General features: G+C 40.4%; 1 protein-coding gene across 1 annotated transcript; it reads right to left on the reverse strand.

Moving 5' to 3' along the window:
• Window positions 1-1,976: 1,976 nt before the first annotated feature.
• Window positions 1,977-18,163, reverse strand: LOC115822253 (cohesin subunit SA-2). Its single transcript, XM_030785992.1, has 31 exons — window positions 18,087-18,163; window positions 17,781-17,856; window positions 17,355-17,522; window positions 16,829-16,925; window positions 16,573-16,649; window positions 16,387-16,458; window positions 15,910-16,114; window positions 15,560-15,711; window positions 15,167-15,240; window positions 14,957-15,080; window positions 14,042-14,140; window positions 13,512-13,591; window positions 13,154-13,261; window positions 12,804-12,921; window positions 12,559-12,676; window positions 12,182-12,285; window positions 11,829-11,921; window positions 11,651-11,737; window positions 11,375-11,575; window positions 11,060-11,136; window positions 10,875-10,962; window positions 10,704-10,784; window positions 8,985-9,077; window positions 8,022-8,196; window positions 6,450-6,589; window positions 4,269-4,370; window positions 3,496-3,650; window positions 3,087-3,215; window positions 2,634-2,839; window positions 2,225-2,288; window positions 1,977-2,133 (listed from the first exon to the last, which is right to left on the reverse strand). Exons 1-31 carry the CDS (start codon window positions 18,125-18,127, stop codon window positions 2,001-2,003), a joined length of 3,537 nt encoding a protein of 1,178 aa, XP_030641852.1. The 5' UTR covers window positions 18,128-18,163; the 3' UTR covers window positions 1,977-2,000.
• Between the last annotated feature and the right edge of the window lie 1,530 nt (window positions 18,164-19,693).

A 19,693-nucleotide genomic window follows, 5' to 3' on the forward strand; every position in this document is an offset into this window, starting at 1 on the left:
ATGGTCCTTGTGAAGAAAAAAACTGTAATATACAATTATGTATTTATCTGTCACCTTGAATTTTACTGTCATATATTGTGAGAGCAGGGTTTATATATAATTAGATGTATTTATAAATAGATGTACATATTTATTTGTGTTTGCTGTGAGGTTTTTTTTTGTTGTTTGTTTAAGAAGCTTAGTTTAGCTACATGTTTTAAACAATTCATGTTTTTTTTTTTCTATAAAAGTACTTTAAACAATGTACTTTTCTACATGTCATATGGTTTGTTCAAATAAAGAGTCAAAGTTACTCTTGATTTCTTTGATAATCTTTATTGTTTTTCAAATGATGTATGCCCATAATTTGAAAGATTTTCAGAAGTACAAAAAGCATATGTTCAAATGAGTCCACATGAATGTGCCTCATTGGTTACAACAATAGATGCCATAAATCCAGATGAACAGTCTGTCCATCAGAACAGTCAAGTACATGCTTTCCATCCCAGATAATCATGTAAGTGAAAGGCCCACTGAATCACAGCTGAATTGATAAACCGTAGCACTGAACAGAATTCAAGGATTCGTCACGTGAATTGCAGAGTTGCTCTGCTGGTTTGTCAGGATAGCTCAAGTCAACTTTACACTTCCAGCTAGAAAGCAATCTAGGCCAGTGATCCTAAACTCCAGTCCTGGGGGCCCACTGTCCTGCATGTCTTTGTTTTAACTCTTCATTATCACAGTTAATTGAGCTAATCAAGGACTTGATGATTAATTGATCAGTGAAATCAGGTGTGTCAGTCCTGAGTTAAAACAGAGACGTTCAGGACAGTGGGCCCCCAGGACTGGAGCTGAGAATCACTGAGCTATATATAAGAACAGGTACATTTAAGATGACAAAAGATTTGGTGACAAATTTTACTTGATTTAAGAAGTTTATGATCTATGTTCTTATTAGACTCTTGCAAGAAACTTGCTACATTTTGGTTTTGACACTATTATCCAGGAAAACTCAACATAGCAACAAATGTTGCAGTTGGAAAATATAATTTACCATATAACAGTAATTTGCCAAGTAATATGTCATTTAAAACATTTTAATACTCGTGATGTTTTGCAAAGTCAAGTCACTCTTTGAAAAAAGTACTTTCAACAATTTGTCACTTATTCCAAATATGGATGATTAAATGCACCTGCAATTACAGAGATAGGCTAGCACATGTATTTTAGAGGAATTTACATAAAAGATTCCACCCTGACAAGTAAGGTCCAGTTTACTGAATTATGACTGAGCACCAAGAGGAATCTATTCTCACAGGTCTTTAGAATACAACAGTACAGTTTTAACAGTACAGATTTAGCAGAAACTATAAACTAGTGTTGTGTATATGTGAAAAGCACTTTTTTTTTTCAAAATGAAGGTGCAAAATGTGTACATCAACTGCATTTACATCATTTACACACAAACATTAATTAAACTTTTTATAACCAAATGGTTTTCAAAATCATTGATCCAAGCTGGTAGAAATTGTTTTTTTGTTTTGTTTTGTTTTTTTGTTTTTTGTTTTTTTACATTAATTAAAAAGGTCCCTGAAAAAAGCACAAATTTTTCAGGTGTAAAATATCTCCAAACCAGGAAAATTCATGTGGACAAACTTATTACACCATTGTCAATTACACTTTTTCTAAGCAATTACTTGTTTAAGAGCTTCAGCTTATGCACTGGAAACAAACAGACTTCCAAAGATAGCTTATAGCATGTCGAAAATCAAGTAGTTTTTCAGTGTATCTTTAGTTTCAACTCATATCCATATTGAAAGGTTAGTCAAACCATTTTTTGCCTTGGAGGAAACTCCACTATTGTACAATGGCATCTTACATACCATGTATTTATTTATCACCCAGCCCACAGTGGAAAGATCTAAAGTCTTGGAATGCAGAAGTCATGCAGTTGCAGGAATTAACTTCAGGCGTCAGAGTGCGTAAAATTTGTTCCCCCATTTGTAACTGAGGTTGGTCTTTTACAGATCTATTTCCACTGTGTCCACATCCACGTCATCAGGGCTGGTCCTCTGCTGCCCGTCTAAAGGCAGACCCGTGGCTGACTGCATCTTGGTCCCTTGGTTTTGCTCTGCTACTTTAGTCTCCTCCACACTGTGAAGAACAAGGGTGAATTTGGTACATTTCAGCATGACTTCACTAACATACACATACTTTACAGTGTTAGGAAAAACCCTTTTCTCACCTTCTCACATGCTTATTCCCTTTGGTTTCTATGCAGGGGAGAGTCAGCGGGGACCTCATGTCTCCTGTCAAACAAAAGAACAGTTTAAACGGCAGATCACATCGACAGATGTCAAAATGAGTGAGGATCTAATCAACATCTTTGAAGAAAGGTCACCGCGGAAAGAGCGTTTTGATTCTCAGTAGTATAACGAGACAGAAATGTGTCTCTCTTATGAACGTTCATTCCTCAATGACAATGATATCAATATTAGATTCCGACAAGATTAAACAGAATGCTAATACCTCCAAAATAGAGTACTACACTAAAATGCCAAAGACTGTACAACAATAAAGCAGTATCACACTGATGTATGATTTTACATAGGGTTTGGTCAGTCCCTGTGCATTGACCTTTTGAATGACTGTACCTTCAGAGACGGCCTGTTTGATGGAGGGTGACCTGGAGCGGTTGGTGTGAGCGAACTGTTTGATGGTGTCAGAGCTGATGTAGGAGACAGCGTCTTCGCCTTCCGTTGTACCCTGCAGCGATGCTCTATAGTAGATAAGAGGAAGCCAACACTCTTCTCTGTTGCTGAAGGTCTGGTCACCTGCATACTTCTGCAGGTAAGTGTAACTAAGGAGAACAGTGGGGGGGGGGGGGGGGGGGGGAACACTCCAGTTTTTAAATTCAAGGCCGTTAATTGTAAATATACAAAGTACAAATGTCCTGCTCTTGGAAAATGAGGAAAATACCATGGAGATAACAAGATACAATATTACTAAGCTGATACTGAAAGCACAAATGATGCAGAAAGAAGTTTCCATTCTATGAGCCTCAGAAGATACTGCTCCGCTTTCCTACAGTGTGAGCTTTGACTTACACTGTCTTTTTGTCAGGCTTCAGCAGCTTGCTGGAGAACTCGCTGAGAATGGTGAGGTAGGAGAGATATGGTGGGGAGTGTTTCTCACCCTGCTGAACGAAACCCTTAAATACAAACTCAATACCGTCCCTGCAAACAAGAACACACGAACAGTGTCAAACACACACTGTTAGCTCAGTAAATGAGGGCAAGTTTGTAGGTAGTAGTTACCCTCTCAAAATGCCTTACGAGAACTAAGCTGTTCTGATAGCATGTGTATGTACTCGCCTGCTCTGCGTATATGAGTTTTGTATTACTGCATGTGAGCACCCTACGCTTAAAGTTTCACTTTTGGCAAAAATGCAAACAGCTGGACTGAAGTCAGTTTTGAATGAAGATTCACTGGGTTCATTGGATTTGGCAGCTGTACCTGTGGATCATGGCCAGAGATTCACGAGATTTGATCTGGTCCCAGCCAAAGGTGAGAGAGAAGCGTCTGGCCAGCTCTTTAATGCTACTGTATGTCTGAACTCCAGGGCTACCCATACTGCCGCTATCCTGTTCCTGCTTCAGCCTCAGGAAAAGCTGATGAATGCATACACAGAAAGAGAAAGAGACAGTCAGACAGACAGGGTAGTGCCAATACTTCTGTTCTCTCTAAACAGAGATAAGACAAAACCCTAAGCTGGGAATCACAGTGCTTAGGACTGGTTTGTGACTGGTCGCTCATTAAAAACTGATTGCGGACATTTTGTTGACATCTGCACTAGAATATACCCTGCATGAAAATAATTGGTCTGGCTTCTTTTACAGTAGAATGTGCTAGAAACAAAGAATCAATACATAAGTATTTCTATCCAAACAGCATGGCTCATTACACACAAATCAATACACCCACACCATCAGCATGTGGACTCCAAACACAATCAAAATAGTCAGGGTGCTTCCTCTATCAGTCTCACAGGGTTCCTACAGTTAGCTATTCAGAGAACGGAGGAGCAGCTAGAACATTCCTGTCAGTGCATAGTGATGGTGGGGAGAGAGGTCTTTGTGTCTGTTAGGTGCTGACAGCTGCGGAGGCCCATCCGTAAAAACAGAACAGGAGGGTGCCTGGGAAACTAAGCTGGGCAGATGTGGCTCCAGAGAAGTGTCAGATAGAAAAGACAAGAGAGGAAAAGGAGAGAGGCACTCCTTTCAACATACCTGCTGCAGGCAGAGCACCAGCGTTCGTGCGCTCTCGATTTTGTCCATCTGCCGCGTTCTGTTCAAGGTCTCTTTGATGATGTCGCCAAAGTCATTGTAGTACTGTACGGGGCAGACACAGGGCATTCCACTGGGAGTCATACCACAACACTACCATGTCTCCCAGCACAAATGAGACCTTACGGACAGGAATTCAGGGTTTGTGGGAGGTAGCAGCTGGACAACATTTACTGCACACTGAGAGCAGTTCCACTCACCAAAAAGTCTGTCTGACTAAAAGGTTTTAAAGTCATCTGGCATACGATACTCCTCACCAGAGGTTATTACGGCTCTACCACCACCTAAAGCTCAAAACCCAGATTACATAAGGGATTTCTTACAGTAATATTATTCATATTTATGATACATTTGTATCATTAGCACTCTACTCAGTAGAGGTTGTTTGCACAGCCTAATAAGCAGCAGCAGTAGAGCAGGAAATTGGCTGAGTTGCCAAAGAAGAGGGGGCATGGTTCGTCCTCTTTTTCCATACAAACTCCCATCTTACTCTCTGAGGTCCCTATCCCTATTTCTGAAGTTGTGTTTCCCTGTCCCTCCAAATTCTACAGTCACAATCGTTAGAAATAGTCTACGTAGACCATGAAAAATCCACAGTATATTAATGTTTGATCTTTTTAAATGCGTTCTCCACGAAGACTGCATTAAGGTATCTCTGTGGTGGTCTGTACAGTACGCCAACAGGCGTGAGCTGGACGTGTCCAGCAGTACCAGTATAAAATCCAGCCCCCACTTGTCTCCCTCAAACAGAGAGATTACTAGCTCACGCCTGCCCTCTGATTGACAACTGTGCTAGATCAGACTAATCCTCTCTTACATGGATTTTCTGGCAACTGACGGAGCTCAAGCCAGACTGGCACAGTGTAGTCAGTCTAAAGGACGTAGTGCCAAGCTCAGCTGTTCACCGGCACTACCCTCAAGACACATGACCTATCACCCTGTCAAACAACAGCCACCATTTATTACTGGGATATTTACTTTAATAAATATGCATTCAAGACAGCATAATTGGTCATGGAATTGGCAGTGGCTGACCGTTCGGATAAGCAACCGCTTGTTTCCCGAGCCTGGCGGTCAAAGGAGGCCGAACAAATACGGCGTTTTATTTGACCGCCAACTTTCTGTCGTTTGCTCGATTTTGAAAGCCATCGTTCATTATGATGGCTGAGAGTGAGTGAGAGTGAGTAAGAGTGCATTTGTGTGTGTGTGTGTGTGTCTATGGCTCTGTGAGGCCTTGATCAGGAAGAATGTTGATTAGAGGGTGCAGGCTCTGCCAGAGCTAGACTGAACAGGCATTCCAAACATGTCACACACATACACACACACACAAACACACACACAGAGAGAGACACACAGTCTACTGTACATTCACACTGGCCAGAGTAAAATTATTGTAGCTATGATTATTATTTCTGAGATGAGCACCATAGCCTTTTTAGCAATTCTAATCACTCTAACTGATATTTGTCAAACACAAGTGTACAAACTCATGAATAACTGTTTCATCCACAGAAACAGGAACAAGAGGTTTATGTTGTTATTGTTTATGTTTGTGTTCTACCTGCACTACTGAAGTCCACTATGGCCTCATCGGATCACTCTTATCTTCAGGATCATATTCTGACACCTTCCCATGACTTAACATAGGAGCAACCCAACCACTCTAACATGGCCACTTAACCCCAAACAGCACCCTGGATTGTTAGCTATCTTAGGGCAGGCTATGGTTTACAACAATCTTTCCATCCACAGTGCTGCTGTACACTAGTGTGCTGTTAGCAGTTTTCAGTTGTACCAGGAAAACATACTTAATAAAAAAAAAAAAAAAACTATTCTACAAACTAACTAAAAATGTAAAAGACAAATAAAGCTCATTGTTAAAATCAAAACATTATTGTTGTTAAAATCCGCACCGCTTAATTAAAACCCTAAAAGGGCAGACAGAGTGTGGACTTTTTGATTGTTGTACAAGCACGGGTCTGTTTGTCGTGTTTCGCGATCTTTGTGGGAACGGCCCTCTGCAGATGAGAAGAGGAGCATACTGTGAGATTCGGGGAAAAAGATGTTGGAAGAGCAGTTTGGGAAGGGGACAGAATTCGGGCACAGTCAGTGGAACATACAGACCTTCATGTACTGTTTGAAGATTTCAGCCGCCATACTCATCTCCAGAACACTGTGAACTATCAGCTTACAGTACGCGGCCAGAAGATTTCTACGCCTGTGCAAGTCCTCCAACCGACTCACTCCGCAGTCACTCTCACCAGCTGCAGACAGAGAAAGAGAGAAATAAACAGAACGAGAAACAATGGATTAGTTTAGAGGCAGGTGGTAAAAATTTAATATCCGTGGACTGTAATTGACATTCAATTTTTAAGCTCTTATGAATCAAATAGTACTCTGAGGCGAGCAAAAGCTAACCCTATTTTCAAACTGAAAAGCATTTATTTCATAACTCCACGTGTCCATCTTCGAGAACTTCTTGATTCTGAAAACTTCACTTCATGGAACAAACCTGTAACAGCATTAGTGACATGGAGTAAATCAAATGACCGGATTGTATTTTTATTACATGTTATCTACCACTTCACCTACTATGTCTTTGTTTCGAGAGGTAAGAAACGCTCTTCAGAACAAGTCTGGGATTATCTGAAATATTAATGGAAACTATTATATCTGCTGCAGTCCTTGATGGATAATTTCATATCCATTTGATCGTATCTTTACTTATGGTGCACATTGACAATCTGTAGAAACATGATTCAGTGAAATCAAAATTATTACATGAAATAAAATTCTTCCAATATGTCTACCTGATGAAAAGTAGGTATTACATGCTTTTGAGCATCTTACGATATATTTTTTAATATATCTAAACAAATGTGTTTACACAGCATTAGTTTTTAAGCGTTTCTGCGCAATTACCCTCTTAACTCAAATTGTCCATTTAGATGTCGCCTAAATATCTTTATTACAAAATCTTATGACCTCTAACTTGCTGCAGAAGGAAAATCTGTAAAATTAATTTGTATATCCTGATTACCTTCAGGTTTAAGGGCTTTAACTGAAAGGTCAGGCTGTCTCATGCTATGTGCATAGTGGAGGCGGTGAGGCATAATATCATGATATTTATATCATTAAACAGCTGAAAGGACGAATGCTCTTCTCCTAACTAACACACTAAGCAACACTTATGGCCTTAGTATGTAACAAAGAGGAAGACTGCCATCTGCTGGAGAAAAAAATATAATCAGATGAGTCTATTTCCACAGACAAGATGTAGCATATTTCTTAATGTTAATTTCTTTTTTGTGTGTTGAAACATTACCCAACAAACCAAACACTAAGAAAATGTTTGTTTCGTTTTTTTTGTCAGTACATCAATGTGGAAAGACACTTCAGAGTTTGTCTGTCGTATCAGATCAAACGACGATTTCTCTCAACATCAAAACAAAAGCACTATCAAAGCGTGTCAAACTGTGATGCATTAATCCCAAAAAGACCCATGTACAATTAATTAAATATATGTCTTGTGTTGTACGGCACACTTTATTTTAGCACTTGCTAAGCTGATTTCAGCCCATGTGCCACAGAGGGTCACATATCTATGTATGTCTATGTACATTCTCTCTCGGTGTCAGGGTAGGGAATGGTGATGGAGTCAAAGAGAAACAAATATAAGTGAAAAGAGGAACTCACCTCTACTGTGGCTGTCCAGCTCAGGGCCTGTAAAGACATGGTCAAGGATGAAGGTAAGCAGGGCTTTCTGAAGCTTTGGGTCTGGAGTGTACAGTAGTGGAGGGCCTGCTGAAGGATCCCACATCTGCAGCTGGTAGTTATGGGCGATGAGGATGTCACACAAAGACATGAAAGCCTGTGTGAGAGTATAAACCCACTCAATAAAATACACTTAAAGTTTATTATATACAGTAGTATGCAAAGCCTTATTAATATTAAATAAGCAAACAAAAACAGCGGGGGGGTTGTTGAAGAGAGAAAACGAGAATATATTCAACACAAAACCCAACTTTTTCTTGAACTTTCCTTTGAATTGCTGTTGTGAGAGAATATTAGGAATTAATGCTACGACAGAGCAAAGGACCAATCGGTTCATTCTTTTAAATATGCAAACGTAGATGGCTTTATATTTTGAGAGGAACGTGAATAGAAATGGATTGAAACTGTAGTGAAATTGATTAGTAAGGAAAGTGAACCATTCAAGAATATCTTAATTATAAACAATATCTTCTTTGCCAGGCTCTTTTGTTTATTTTAAATTCTATTAGGCTATCACTCTGTTGCCAGAAAAGCACTCATAGCAGTGGGCTGGCTAAGAGAGAAGATTAATTAAAGAAGAAAGACAGGAGCCAGCAGCAATAAATGGAAAATATGAAGTAAAAGAAGCACAACTCAAACAATGTCAGCACTCCCCCTTCGCTTCTATATATTGAGGGTAATTCAAGATTGCATATGGCTACATAACTATGTATAAAGCATACAGCAAGCACTGTTATTTGCTGAATGAGACGAATAGAACCAAATGTATGATGTCAACCACAGAGAGGCAATCAGTCATCAGAGCGCTGATCAATGTGCTAATGTACATGTATTATCCTGGCTTTGCTGGAGGAAGATCTGGGACATGGAACGATGAGGCTTTACCTGCTCTCTTACTTGATGCTCATTATGCGACAGACAGCGAAGGCATTTCTCACAGAAGGCTCGTAGCTGATTCCTCTGATGGATGGCTAACTCCTTAAAAAAAAAAAAAAATCAGAAATGTTCACTATACATGTGTTTGTGAGAGAGTGTGCATGTATATAAATTTATAAATTCAGTACAATGAAAATAATGATGGACCAAAATTCCTCTCTATTAGCGCAGAACACAACAGAGGGTAACCAACCAAATTATAACAGTTTAATAAATATGTGTGGTTCATTTTCCTTTCCTGTGTGCAGGATATGCTTAAAACTATCGATGTGTGGCAACTTGATGAACACCAGAGACAGAGATAGTGCGCTGCTAATTAGGCTAAATAATAGAAACTGATTGAGGGACACAGTAGGGCCTTGTCTGATGTGGATTGATGAAAGCACTCTTAGTAGAAGCGCTTCAGGTCCCTCGTGGAAACTATTCTTTCATAATTACGCACACGTCACGCTCCAGGGAGGAAGAGCCAGTATCGTTTGAGTTCGACGGGCACTGGCACAATCTCATTTCCCTCAAATGATTCATTTTAATCGTACAATAATTTTCTACATAACGCCACGTTTTTTTTTTTCTTTGTCTCTATCACTCCAAATCAGCCTTCTTTCCAAATCAAATGCCACTAACATTAGAATTGCAGATTCATCCCAAAGTAGCAGTCCAGGCCTCAAAAATTATACCCCACACTGTCAGTTATTGATGAGGAGGTCCGGGAGAGAAAGCGACCATTCTTGCGCCTCTCCCGAGGACAAGATTTAATGTCCCTCTCTTACCTACAGCAGTCATAACGGCTATCAATATTTCACTGCGCAAAGGTTAGGGGTCGGGAAATATGATTACCGTGAGCAGAGCGTGGAAACATGGGCTTAATAACAACGCCACATTAGAGATGAACGGTGGGCAGATGGCGGAGGAAGATAGCCATTACGCCCCCAAACAATCCATCACCTGGCCCTCTTCTTTATGACTCGAGATCAATCACTGGCATTTCTGTAGCTTATTTAAACTCACTGGACATAGCCGAGCTTTTGTGCGTTTCAACGTTAATGGTTTAATTGCTGTGTAACATACTTAAAGGACATGTCTCTTATGATGGATCGTGCTTCAGATTTATCAACAGCAAAAACTTTAATGAGTATTCAAAAATGTTTGGTTGGTCTGTGCATGCTGCTCATTGTAATCAAAGTTCTAACTATAATTTGCCAGGTACCTGCTGATGTTTGCTAAAACCAAACATTCGTCAAATAGTTAACAGTCCAAATTCTTCATACTGCACTTTATAAACAGGTTTAAGGAAACTGTGTAAATATATCAGACCAGCAATTCTCTATGCTTGTCAGCCGTGGGATTAAAATGTGTGATTTGTGTTTATTTCCCGAAAAGGGAAATCATTATTCATTTCATTGAAATAAATTCAACTTCCTGTAATTAAACATGAGTTCTTTTTCCTCAGTGTTTTGTCAAATTCAAATTTCAGTTGTTCGTGAATGGAATTGGTAAATTCATTTGTGGGCTCGCTTCAAACTTCGCCTGCTTCAAGGATCATCTCTAGATTTCTTCCTTATTTAAAACCTTAGGGAGCTTTCTCTTGCCCGTGCTATCCAAAGTTGAACACATACATTCCTGATATTTTAGGTGCCCAAAGTTGGTGATAAAAGGTATATGACATACCCTGGAAACTGCAACCTCTCCAAAAGTGTTAAGTTTCCACAACACAGAGTAACAGACACAGCGCAGAGCCTCCACTGTGACCTATGGATGATACAGAGGAAGGTTCTGAGTTATTTTTACACTAGGACTGATTTTGAAATAAAAGACTGATAAACACCACACAAAATATACCTCCACTGGCAGGCCGCCATTTTGCGTCTCCACTACCAGAAGCTTGGAGCCAAGTTCATATAATTCCCACTTGGACAGGTCTTGAGCACTGGCCAGGTACAATAGAGAGCATGCCTATATCAGTACCTGCCTAAATAAAAGTTAAGGGATTTAAGCTATCTCCACTTTCAGAGATTTGAGCTTACTTATAGAAGGCAGTAAGTTTCTTCAGTGTGGACAGAATTTCTCCAGTTTTTTCTTCATCTGCAGTAAAGACACCATCCTGTAAAAGAGAAGGACATTTCAGCTACAGCTAATCCACTGAACACATTTCCTATAGTTGTACTCGTCAAACCATCGCTTCTGTATAGAAAGGACATGTAAGACAGAAAGCCCATCATAAATAGAAGATTAAAAGATTTTAATCATGTGTTTTGGCAGAATATCTAGTTTTTCTACACCAGTAGTAAAACGCAGTGACCCAAACTGAGAAGGTAAACATTGATTCAGATAGTACTAACACTTAGCGACTCCTCTAAACACATTCCCAGAGTTTTTGCCCAGCGCTGGATGAGCTGGTCCATGGCAGAGGATGCCAGGCTATGCCAGGGTGACTCTTCGCTGCATAGGATCTGATAGGAGCGGGCAGCTTCCTCCAGGAGCTCTGCACCTGTGTGCTTCTCCACAGCAGCTTCCAGTTGAGCCAGAAGAGCCTGCATAGACTAAGCCAGGAAAAGTGTTTGTATTACATGCAAATATTTGGTTGTGTCATTATTTTTACAAAGGAAGAGACATACTTCGAGGTATTCATCTCCTTGTGTGTCCATTTGAAAGTACTGAGGTATTTTGAGGAAGGAGGTCAGCTTCTTAGCATCTTCTAAATACTGAGAAGTTAGAGACAGACCACACTCATGAAACAGTCTTAACTATGCAGAGGAAGTAGGTAAGTAAAAAGTAAGGGGTGTTGAGTCATACCTTTGATAACAGTTCAGGCAGGACTTTAATGAAGTGTTCTGTCAGCCCTGTGCAGTCATCTGTCTGTGACCTCTTCTCTTTGGCACTGGTCACCTATCCCAAAGACATTAAGACATTATTAAGACATTATTAAGATCCAGTTTTCACATTACTTTCAGATGCTCATTCTTAACCCTATTCTGGCTTTCCTCTTCATTAATTTGTAAACATATGAATACTGCACACATTTATTTTAACACAACAGTGAAAGATTTTTGGATCAAACCTCCCAAATGCTAAAGATCTTTGATGTAAAGAGACATCTCTGATGCAATAAACAGTAACAGTAGCATGATCTACAGCCAAAGTCTGACCTTCTTCCCTGATCCTCTCCCAGTAAGAGGGGGACCTTCAACTGCTTGCCTCACCGATGCTAACAGGATCTCAATCACCAGATCCTCATCAGTGTCTCTCAAATCTGTATGTGTAACAAAGGAAAACACATGAAAACACACACACACACACACACACACACACACACATTCATATGGTAAAATCTATATAAGACAAAGGAGAGAGGGCGAGAGAGAGAGAGAGAGACAGAGACAGAGACAGAGAGAGAGAGGGAGAGACAGAGAGAAAATGACCCTATGTACACCATGTTTAATCCAGGTGAAGTCCAGTCATTGCTACTTTTCTGTTTCTCTAGGTTTTGTGTGTCTGTGTATGAGAGCATGTGAGGTGCACTGGCCTTGTTCTTGAGAGGAGGAGGGTTGTAAGAGGAGTGAGGTGAGAGAGACCCAGTCCTTCAGGAATGCACCTCCACAATCCCACAGACTGTCCACCAGACAGAGCACATGCTCATGTACCTACAGCCCAGCGGAGAAGGAGAAATCAACACACACTCTGAATTACCAATGGAACAACACTTATTCCTTGAGTGGCTCGTTAACTCTGCTCACACAGAATCTGAAACCGCATCACACACACTCATACCTCACTCTCTTTGAAGAAGTGGAGCAGAGTTCGGAGTCGGGCCATGGTAAGTTCTCTCTGTCTGTTCTCCTCTGACAGTCCATCTCTGGGCTCCGTCAGGGCAGGGTTACTGAGCAGTCTGAGAGCAGAAACAGGGCACATCCCAGTCTCATCACGTACATGATAGCTTTCATTACCATAGCGAGATGCAAACAAATCAGTGTCAATCAGGACTAGAGCAGTAAAACATGATGCCAGTAGTGGGGATATATATTACGATAAGTAAAATGTGTATTATTAAAGATACACTTTGTCCTCAGTGCACTTCCTCAGACTTTTGTCTATAATACACAAGAAGTTGACACACTCACTTGCTGTAGAGGAATTCACCCGCAGCGGCTGCAAGAGGACGGTAGGAGGAATAAACAAACTGGAACATGTGTTTGTAATCGTCCTGACTCAGAACCTCCTCATATGATCTGTTACACACACACACATACACACCACAGAGATGCAACAGAGAGCAACATCTTAGGGTTTAGAGTTTGTTGACAGAGTCACCAAAGTCAAAACAACTGACTATCAGACAATGTGTGTGGACAATAAACTTTGATGAGAACATGGCCGACAGAAACATGGAGAGACAGAGAGAGGGGAACTGAGAGACATGGAGATATGAGCTGGTATAGGAGGGGGGATAAACAGGGAAGTAGAGATGGAGTGACTTACTGGGAGATGACCATCAGTAGCCTCATGGCCTGAACTGCTACCTCATGGTCCTTATCTAGCGTCATGGAGATCATTCTCTCCTGTAGGTTAAAGCAGCACTCAGTCATGCACATGCAAACAAACAAACAAACAACAACTACCCTTCTACCAAACTCTAAAATTATGTTTTTGAAAGCAATCTCATATTAAATCATATTCTTTATCCTCTCCTTTAGAGAGATGCTGCAGTATTCAAATATCATTTATATCTTAGACATGGTTATATCTTAGACATGGTGCAGTAATGAAACAGCACAGCAGGACCCAACAGGACGCTTTTGGGCTTGTGGGGGAGATACTATGCCTAGGGCCAACCTGAGGGGCCTTACTGCCTGTCAGTCAACAGGGCCACACTAATGGGTCATGGTTCAGTGACCCTGTCACTAATAGGAGGTACACAGTGCTTCAATGCATAGGGTATTGACAAAGGATTGTTTGGGTCTAAAACTGAAAGTGTGGCAGAATGCGTAATGCATATGTGTAACGTTAACCTTGAAGCGGACAGTGAAAAGATCCATCTTAGTCCTGAGATGAGCATCTTCATACAGTCCCTGTAGACCCAATACACACTTCAGACGCACATCAGGGTGCTGTGGATGAGGTAACCATGCAAGGATAAGCCATAATATTCAAACATCATCTACTATCTAAGTCTAGACTATTACTACAATGAAACAGCAGTCGTAGACAGGTTTTAAACACACAAATACATAACACAAAGATTCCTATGATCAGTGCTAGATTTTCTCTTTGTTCTGTGGGCCTAGACACAAAGTACTGCAGAAGGCTTAAGGACAGTAACACTCATGTTACCAAAAATTCACTTTTGAGCATCTTTTCTCTCTTTCCTCTCTTTTTTCACAAAGAGAGAAGAAACCCGACTTTATTCACAGCATATAGTGTGTCAATCACTCGCCACAGAACTGTTCATTTATAACCAAAATACATACATGCCTACCCCAGCTTTTGAAAGGCAACATCAGTTTGCCATTACCAAAATACTATTTTTCGTCTCCATAACTTAAAAAAAACAGTCTTGAAAGCATTAGAGAAAAAATTGAATGTTGTCTGAAAAGTGAAGTTTGTTCTACTGTCCTCTCGAGCGATCATCTTGCATGAAGGACTATCCATTCACTGAGGAGATTCTGAGTGAAATAATACAGTTGAGCTGTATTCTGTTGCTGTAGGGCATACTGTCAGTCACAGAATGCCTCATATTAAGACAGGCACACTTCAACAAACACAAAGATACACAGTGAAAAGCAACAGAGACGAGAGGCTGAAGCCAGAGCACTTTTTTTTTTCCTGAAAAGAATCTTTTAAAAGATACAAAAACAGATAAAAAAAAGAAACAGAACAAATAGACAGCGCTCCAAACATCCAACATTTCAGGCAGATTTACAAACCTTGTCGTGCAGCATCCAGCCGACATACTTCAGACAGCTGTCATTCAGAAATACAGGACTATAGAGTCGCATCCACACCGTTAACTCCTCCATACAGATGGATCTGATCTCAGGGATCACGTCTCTGAAAGTTAGATCAGTGCATTAACAAGGTCTGTCTGAAGTCCAAACAAGGCCAAACTAGAGAGCCTGGAGACTGAGGCAAAGTACCTGTATCTTTTTAGAAAGACTCCTTTAAAAATGGCATCCATCATGTTTTCAATCTCAAGCTTCCTGTCTTGCAACTGAAAAAAAACACAAATAAATAAAATACTTGCTTTATCATTTTTCCTCCATACTTCTCGAGAGCTGCTGATTGTCAGAGCACAGCGCAGTTCATATAAGGATGCTTTTTTTTCATGATTTTGTATTGGATTTTTAATTCAGAAAATCCAAAGATTGGATCTAGAACATATAAAGATGAGCACAGTTACAGCTCCAATACATAAAATCTACGGCCCTGTAATGCGCCATCGTTTAATTTATCATTCATTAATAAAATACACTGTGTAAATCTGACTAAAGGCCTGGAGGTGTAATTGGGGTATGTCATCATGTCCTCACCTCGTTGATCTTCCTCTGGATCCTCTCTAGGCGTGGAGCAGCTCGTTTGCTAGCTGTCTTGGCACACTCTACGTCATAAAGCCTCTGGCTGTTACCCACGCTGATGCCAAGATTGAGTGCCACATTCACCAGGGCACTGAGCAGCTTCACCGCTGGACAACAACGCAGTAGAAACCAGCCCAACAGCCGACAGCAAAGGGCAAAACAAACAATTAAAACACAGACAAACATAAATAAACAACACCACATAGCAGTATTCTTATCTCACAGGTAGGGCAATGGGAGCACAGAAGTCTCTGCATGCAGGAGAAGCACTATTTGAGGAGAATTAGGGTTAAGATGGGTGTTACCTGCCAGAGTACAGGTGTGTCTGAAGGCTCGGACCCGGGAGTCAGAGAGCTCGGTGAGCAGTGAAATTAGCGTGTTCAGCAGGTAGTTGTCAAAGATGACGTTGTACTGACACTGGGCCACCAGCACGGAAACAAACTCACAAAAGTGCAAGCGGAACCGCTTCCAGTACAGGCCAGACATGACAAGAGGGTACTCCCCACTATCCTAAGGGGCAGAGAGTGAAAGAGAGAGAGAGAAATGAAAAGAAACAATGTCCACCTTCAAGATTCAATCATGTCTTTCCAAATGTTTGACGTGTACAGTAATTTCAGAATGGAATTTTAGCATATCAAGCATAGAAATCATATAAAATCTTAGAATATGACAATCACAGCAAGTTTACAGTATCTCATAAACAATCCCATGAAAGAGTTAACACTCCTGCTTCATGTATACCACACCAACAACAACAACAACATCAGTGCAAAGAGCCTCACCATGTCCATCGGCCATGTAACAGTGAGTATCCATGGAAATGCCAAGAATTTCTTGTATTGCAGACCTGAGCCCTGGAGCACAGAACGAAATGAACCAAAAATGAATGAAGATCTACAACACTGGTAGTACACACACTTAACAAATCATAAACAGAGGAAGACGATTTTAAAAAGCTATACTCAAACCTCATCCAGATCCTCCACCATCTTACTCATGACCTCACTGTCCTGCCTGCTCTGGAACATCTCAGCTGTGACCACACCTGTCAAAACAGAAGAGAAGCCCACATTTCAATCATGATTTTAAAATCATTATTTTCCAAACTTGTGGATTTCAAAGTTTTAAAAAAAAATGTGGAAAAGGCTGCTATAAACCAGTTAGGAGACTGTGGTTGTGAACCAACTGCATAGGATTTAAGTGTGAATTAATGAGAAGACTTACCTTTGCATCCTGAACATTGGATGAAGAAACTAATGATATCCAGGAGAGCAGAATCTCTGTCCATAATATAAGCCTCGATCCAGTCATCCACAACAGCCTTCACAAAAAATTCAAAACAGAAATATCCTCATATACAGTGTAACACATCCACAACATTCAGTAGTACACAGTGACTTCTGCTGAGGTTGGTATTAACATAAAGAGTAACTACACAAAGATTCCCAGAGTCAAGTAACAACCTTTTCCCAAAATGTGAAGGTAGGTTTTTGAGATTGGGTAACAGAGAAAATTTACACAACTACCGAGAAATCATGCTGGTTCACCGGCCCTCCTTCCTGAAATATCTAGAATCAACTCAGCCATGACCTGCGACAGTTTGTTTGTACTGTGGAATTCGGCAAAATGTTCGATCAATGTTTTTTGTATGCATATTGAACCCAAAGTTTCCTGGTGCATCAAAATTACGGCTTTTCCCTGGAGATGTCTGCCACTGGAATTTTTAAATCAGTAATGAATTTACACGTACCTGCATGGCGCTCTTCCCCATGGTGACCACCTCAAACAGTGTGACGGCCTCCACTTCTCTGTCTTTGAGCTGCTCGTTCTCCACTCTGCCGAGGCTGCCATTGCTGCTGGTCCTCGAGTGTTTACGCTTGGCATTCTCTGAGCCCTCCCGTGCCTTCCTTTTCCCTCTCTGAACATTCAGGACAAAAAACCCATAAACACAGCCAGACATGAGTGAAGTGTTTTTGTTCTTCTCGGTAAATAATCTCTGCTTCTGATGCAAGCTTTTATTTTGAAATGTTGCTTGTTCAGTGTAGGACGATGCTGGGTTATGCATTCTGCGCGGTCTTAGTCGTTTTGTGGCTAAGGTTAAATGATGTAGAAACGTAATTCTTGTTTATGCTGTAACTGAGATGCACGTCTGAAAAGAGGAACATTCACCACTTACCACAGTCTTCTGTCTGTTTTCATCTCTCTGCCTGTTTGAGGTTAGACAGGAAGACACATCCACCCCTGAGTTCTCTCTAAAAGTCAAAGAATAAACTATTGTTTCCTCATAGTTAGTGAGAAAAATACCAACATGTACAATTTATGCCAAGGAAGCATACATATAAATCACTTATGTTCCAAGAGTGCGATAAGAGGGTCTGCATGATTTAATGATTTCAGTACTACTTATTGTTTTCTTTCATCTAAACTGTTGCCAAAAGGAACAGTGACAGAGTAGACAGTATATGGAGATGGTGAGTCTTACTTTTGCACAGATTTGGAGAGTAATGTTGGCTCTGCTATCATCTCTTTTCAGAGCATTTTCCAGACAGGAACTTTTTTGAGTCTTACTGTTCCAAATTTACTGCAAACAGTGAAATTGAAAAAGAGTTGCATAAGTTTATTTGCACTGACATCTAACTAATGCCTTAAACCACTTTATGCCTCCTGTTAATGGCTCAGATTTGGAAGTCGTTCGATGAAATATTTCGTTGCGAAAGGGCATAAAGCCAGCAGTATGGGGTTCTCCAAGGCTTTGATATACCTTTACACCTGCACGCTACAGGTTGGTAGGCACTGGTAGGCAAAAGTAACTCAGTTTCGATGCTCTTACGCAAAATTACGTAAGGGTAGGAGAGGATATTTTAAGTGCTTTTAAATGATCGTAGTCTACTTGAGACACTGTTTTTACATTTTTCTATCGCTAACGTGTATAGATCGCGTGTCTCAGTGTATGACTACAGTGAGGTTAACGTGAGATAGTTGCCACAACAGTGCTCTGTTTTGACGCAAGCAACTTATTAGTAGCCCTCGAAGACAACATAGTGTATATACTGTTATATATATAAATACTGTATCTATCATGCAGGAGTCTAGCACAGACTGCAACCCCCTCGTAATACGCAAATGCTACACTTCTCGTAGGTTTAGACACAATGAAAAAGAAAGCTATCCGGCATTGTAAAAGATGTGGCCTACATAACGTCATTGGCTTATCACTTGTCCATAAAATGAAAACTAAGGACTTGATTGGATCCTTCAAGTTTCACTCAGACTTCTTAGCGTTTTCTTTTCCCATTTATTAATTTCGAAACAAATCTTGCTCGATGTCCGTCTTGGTTAGTAACTCCCCTGTCATGCACCAAGCGAAGGCAAAATTTTGTCATGTTTACAGTGTCTGCATCGATGCAAAGCAGCCGTGTCTCCACATATTGTGTCATGTCCAGCCCATACTGTACAAGAAGCTATTGTAAATGACAGGGCTTAGTTTACTTGCAATTTACGTGAAGAACAAAACGACAACAATAATAATCATAATCTCACAACGTATAAATTGACTCCTTCAACAAATACGACTTCTTACCAGTAGTAGAGGGCTTGAGGTATTTGCTGATATTTGATAAATTAAATCATAGACCAGGAAGGAAGTGACTGCAGTGCGCCATCCCGTGGTCTCTTCACGCTAGAACAAAAGCCGTGCACTCCAGAGTTTGCACAGAGCAGCAAGAGGGTGACATAAACTGGAGCGTGCGCACTATGCTGCTGTCAGAATACGTCACTGCTGTGGTACTCACGTATGGAGTTTAGCTGTTTAAAGAATGACACTTTTCAAAATTGTTATGAAGCAGTTTTTAATAGACAGTGATATGAAATGATTTGCTTTCCTTGTAAAATTTTGCTCTCCTCGTTCGAGTGTGTTTGTGTTTTCGTGTGCATGTATGTTTTTATTATGAAACGTAATTCCCTGTTAACAGTGTTGTTGTACTCCTTTGAAGAATTAAAATAATAATAATAATAATAATAATAATAAAATAAAACAAATAAAAAAAGAACCAAACCAAAACAACAACAACAACAACAAAAACAATTAGC

The sequence above is a fragment of the Chanos chanos genome, chromosome 10 (genome assembly GCF_902362185.1).
Source record: "Chanos chanos chromosome 10, fChaCha1.1, whole genome shotgun sequence".
NCBI classification, from domain to species: domain Eukaryota; kingdom Metazoa; phylum Chordata; class Actinopteri; order Gonorynchiformes; family Chanidae; genus Chanos; species Chanos chanos.

Bases quoted from the DNA above. Each gene is read 5' to 3' on its own strand.
- LOC115822253 (XM_030785992.1), bottom strand. From the start codon at position 18,127: ATGATAGCAGAGCCAACATTACTCTCCAAATCTGTGCAAAA. The intron at 11,137-11,374 runs GTTAGTACTATC...TCTCTTTTACAG, and splicing joins GTTTAGAGGAGTCGCTAAGT to GATGGTGTCTTTACTGCAGA. The intron at 3,651-4,268 runs GTATGTTGAAAG...TGCATTCATCAG, and splicing joins TGGTGCTCTGCCTGCAGCAG to CTTTTCCTGAGGCTGAAGCA.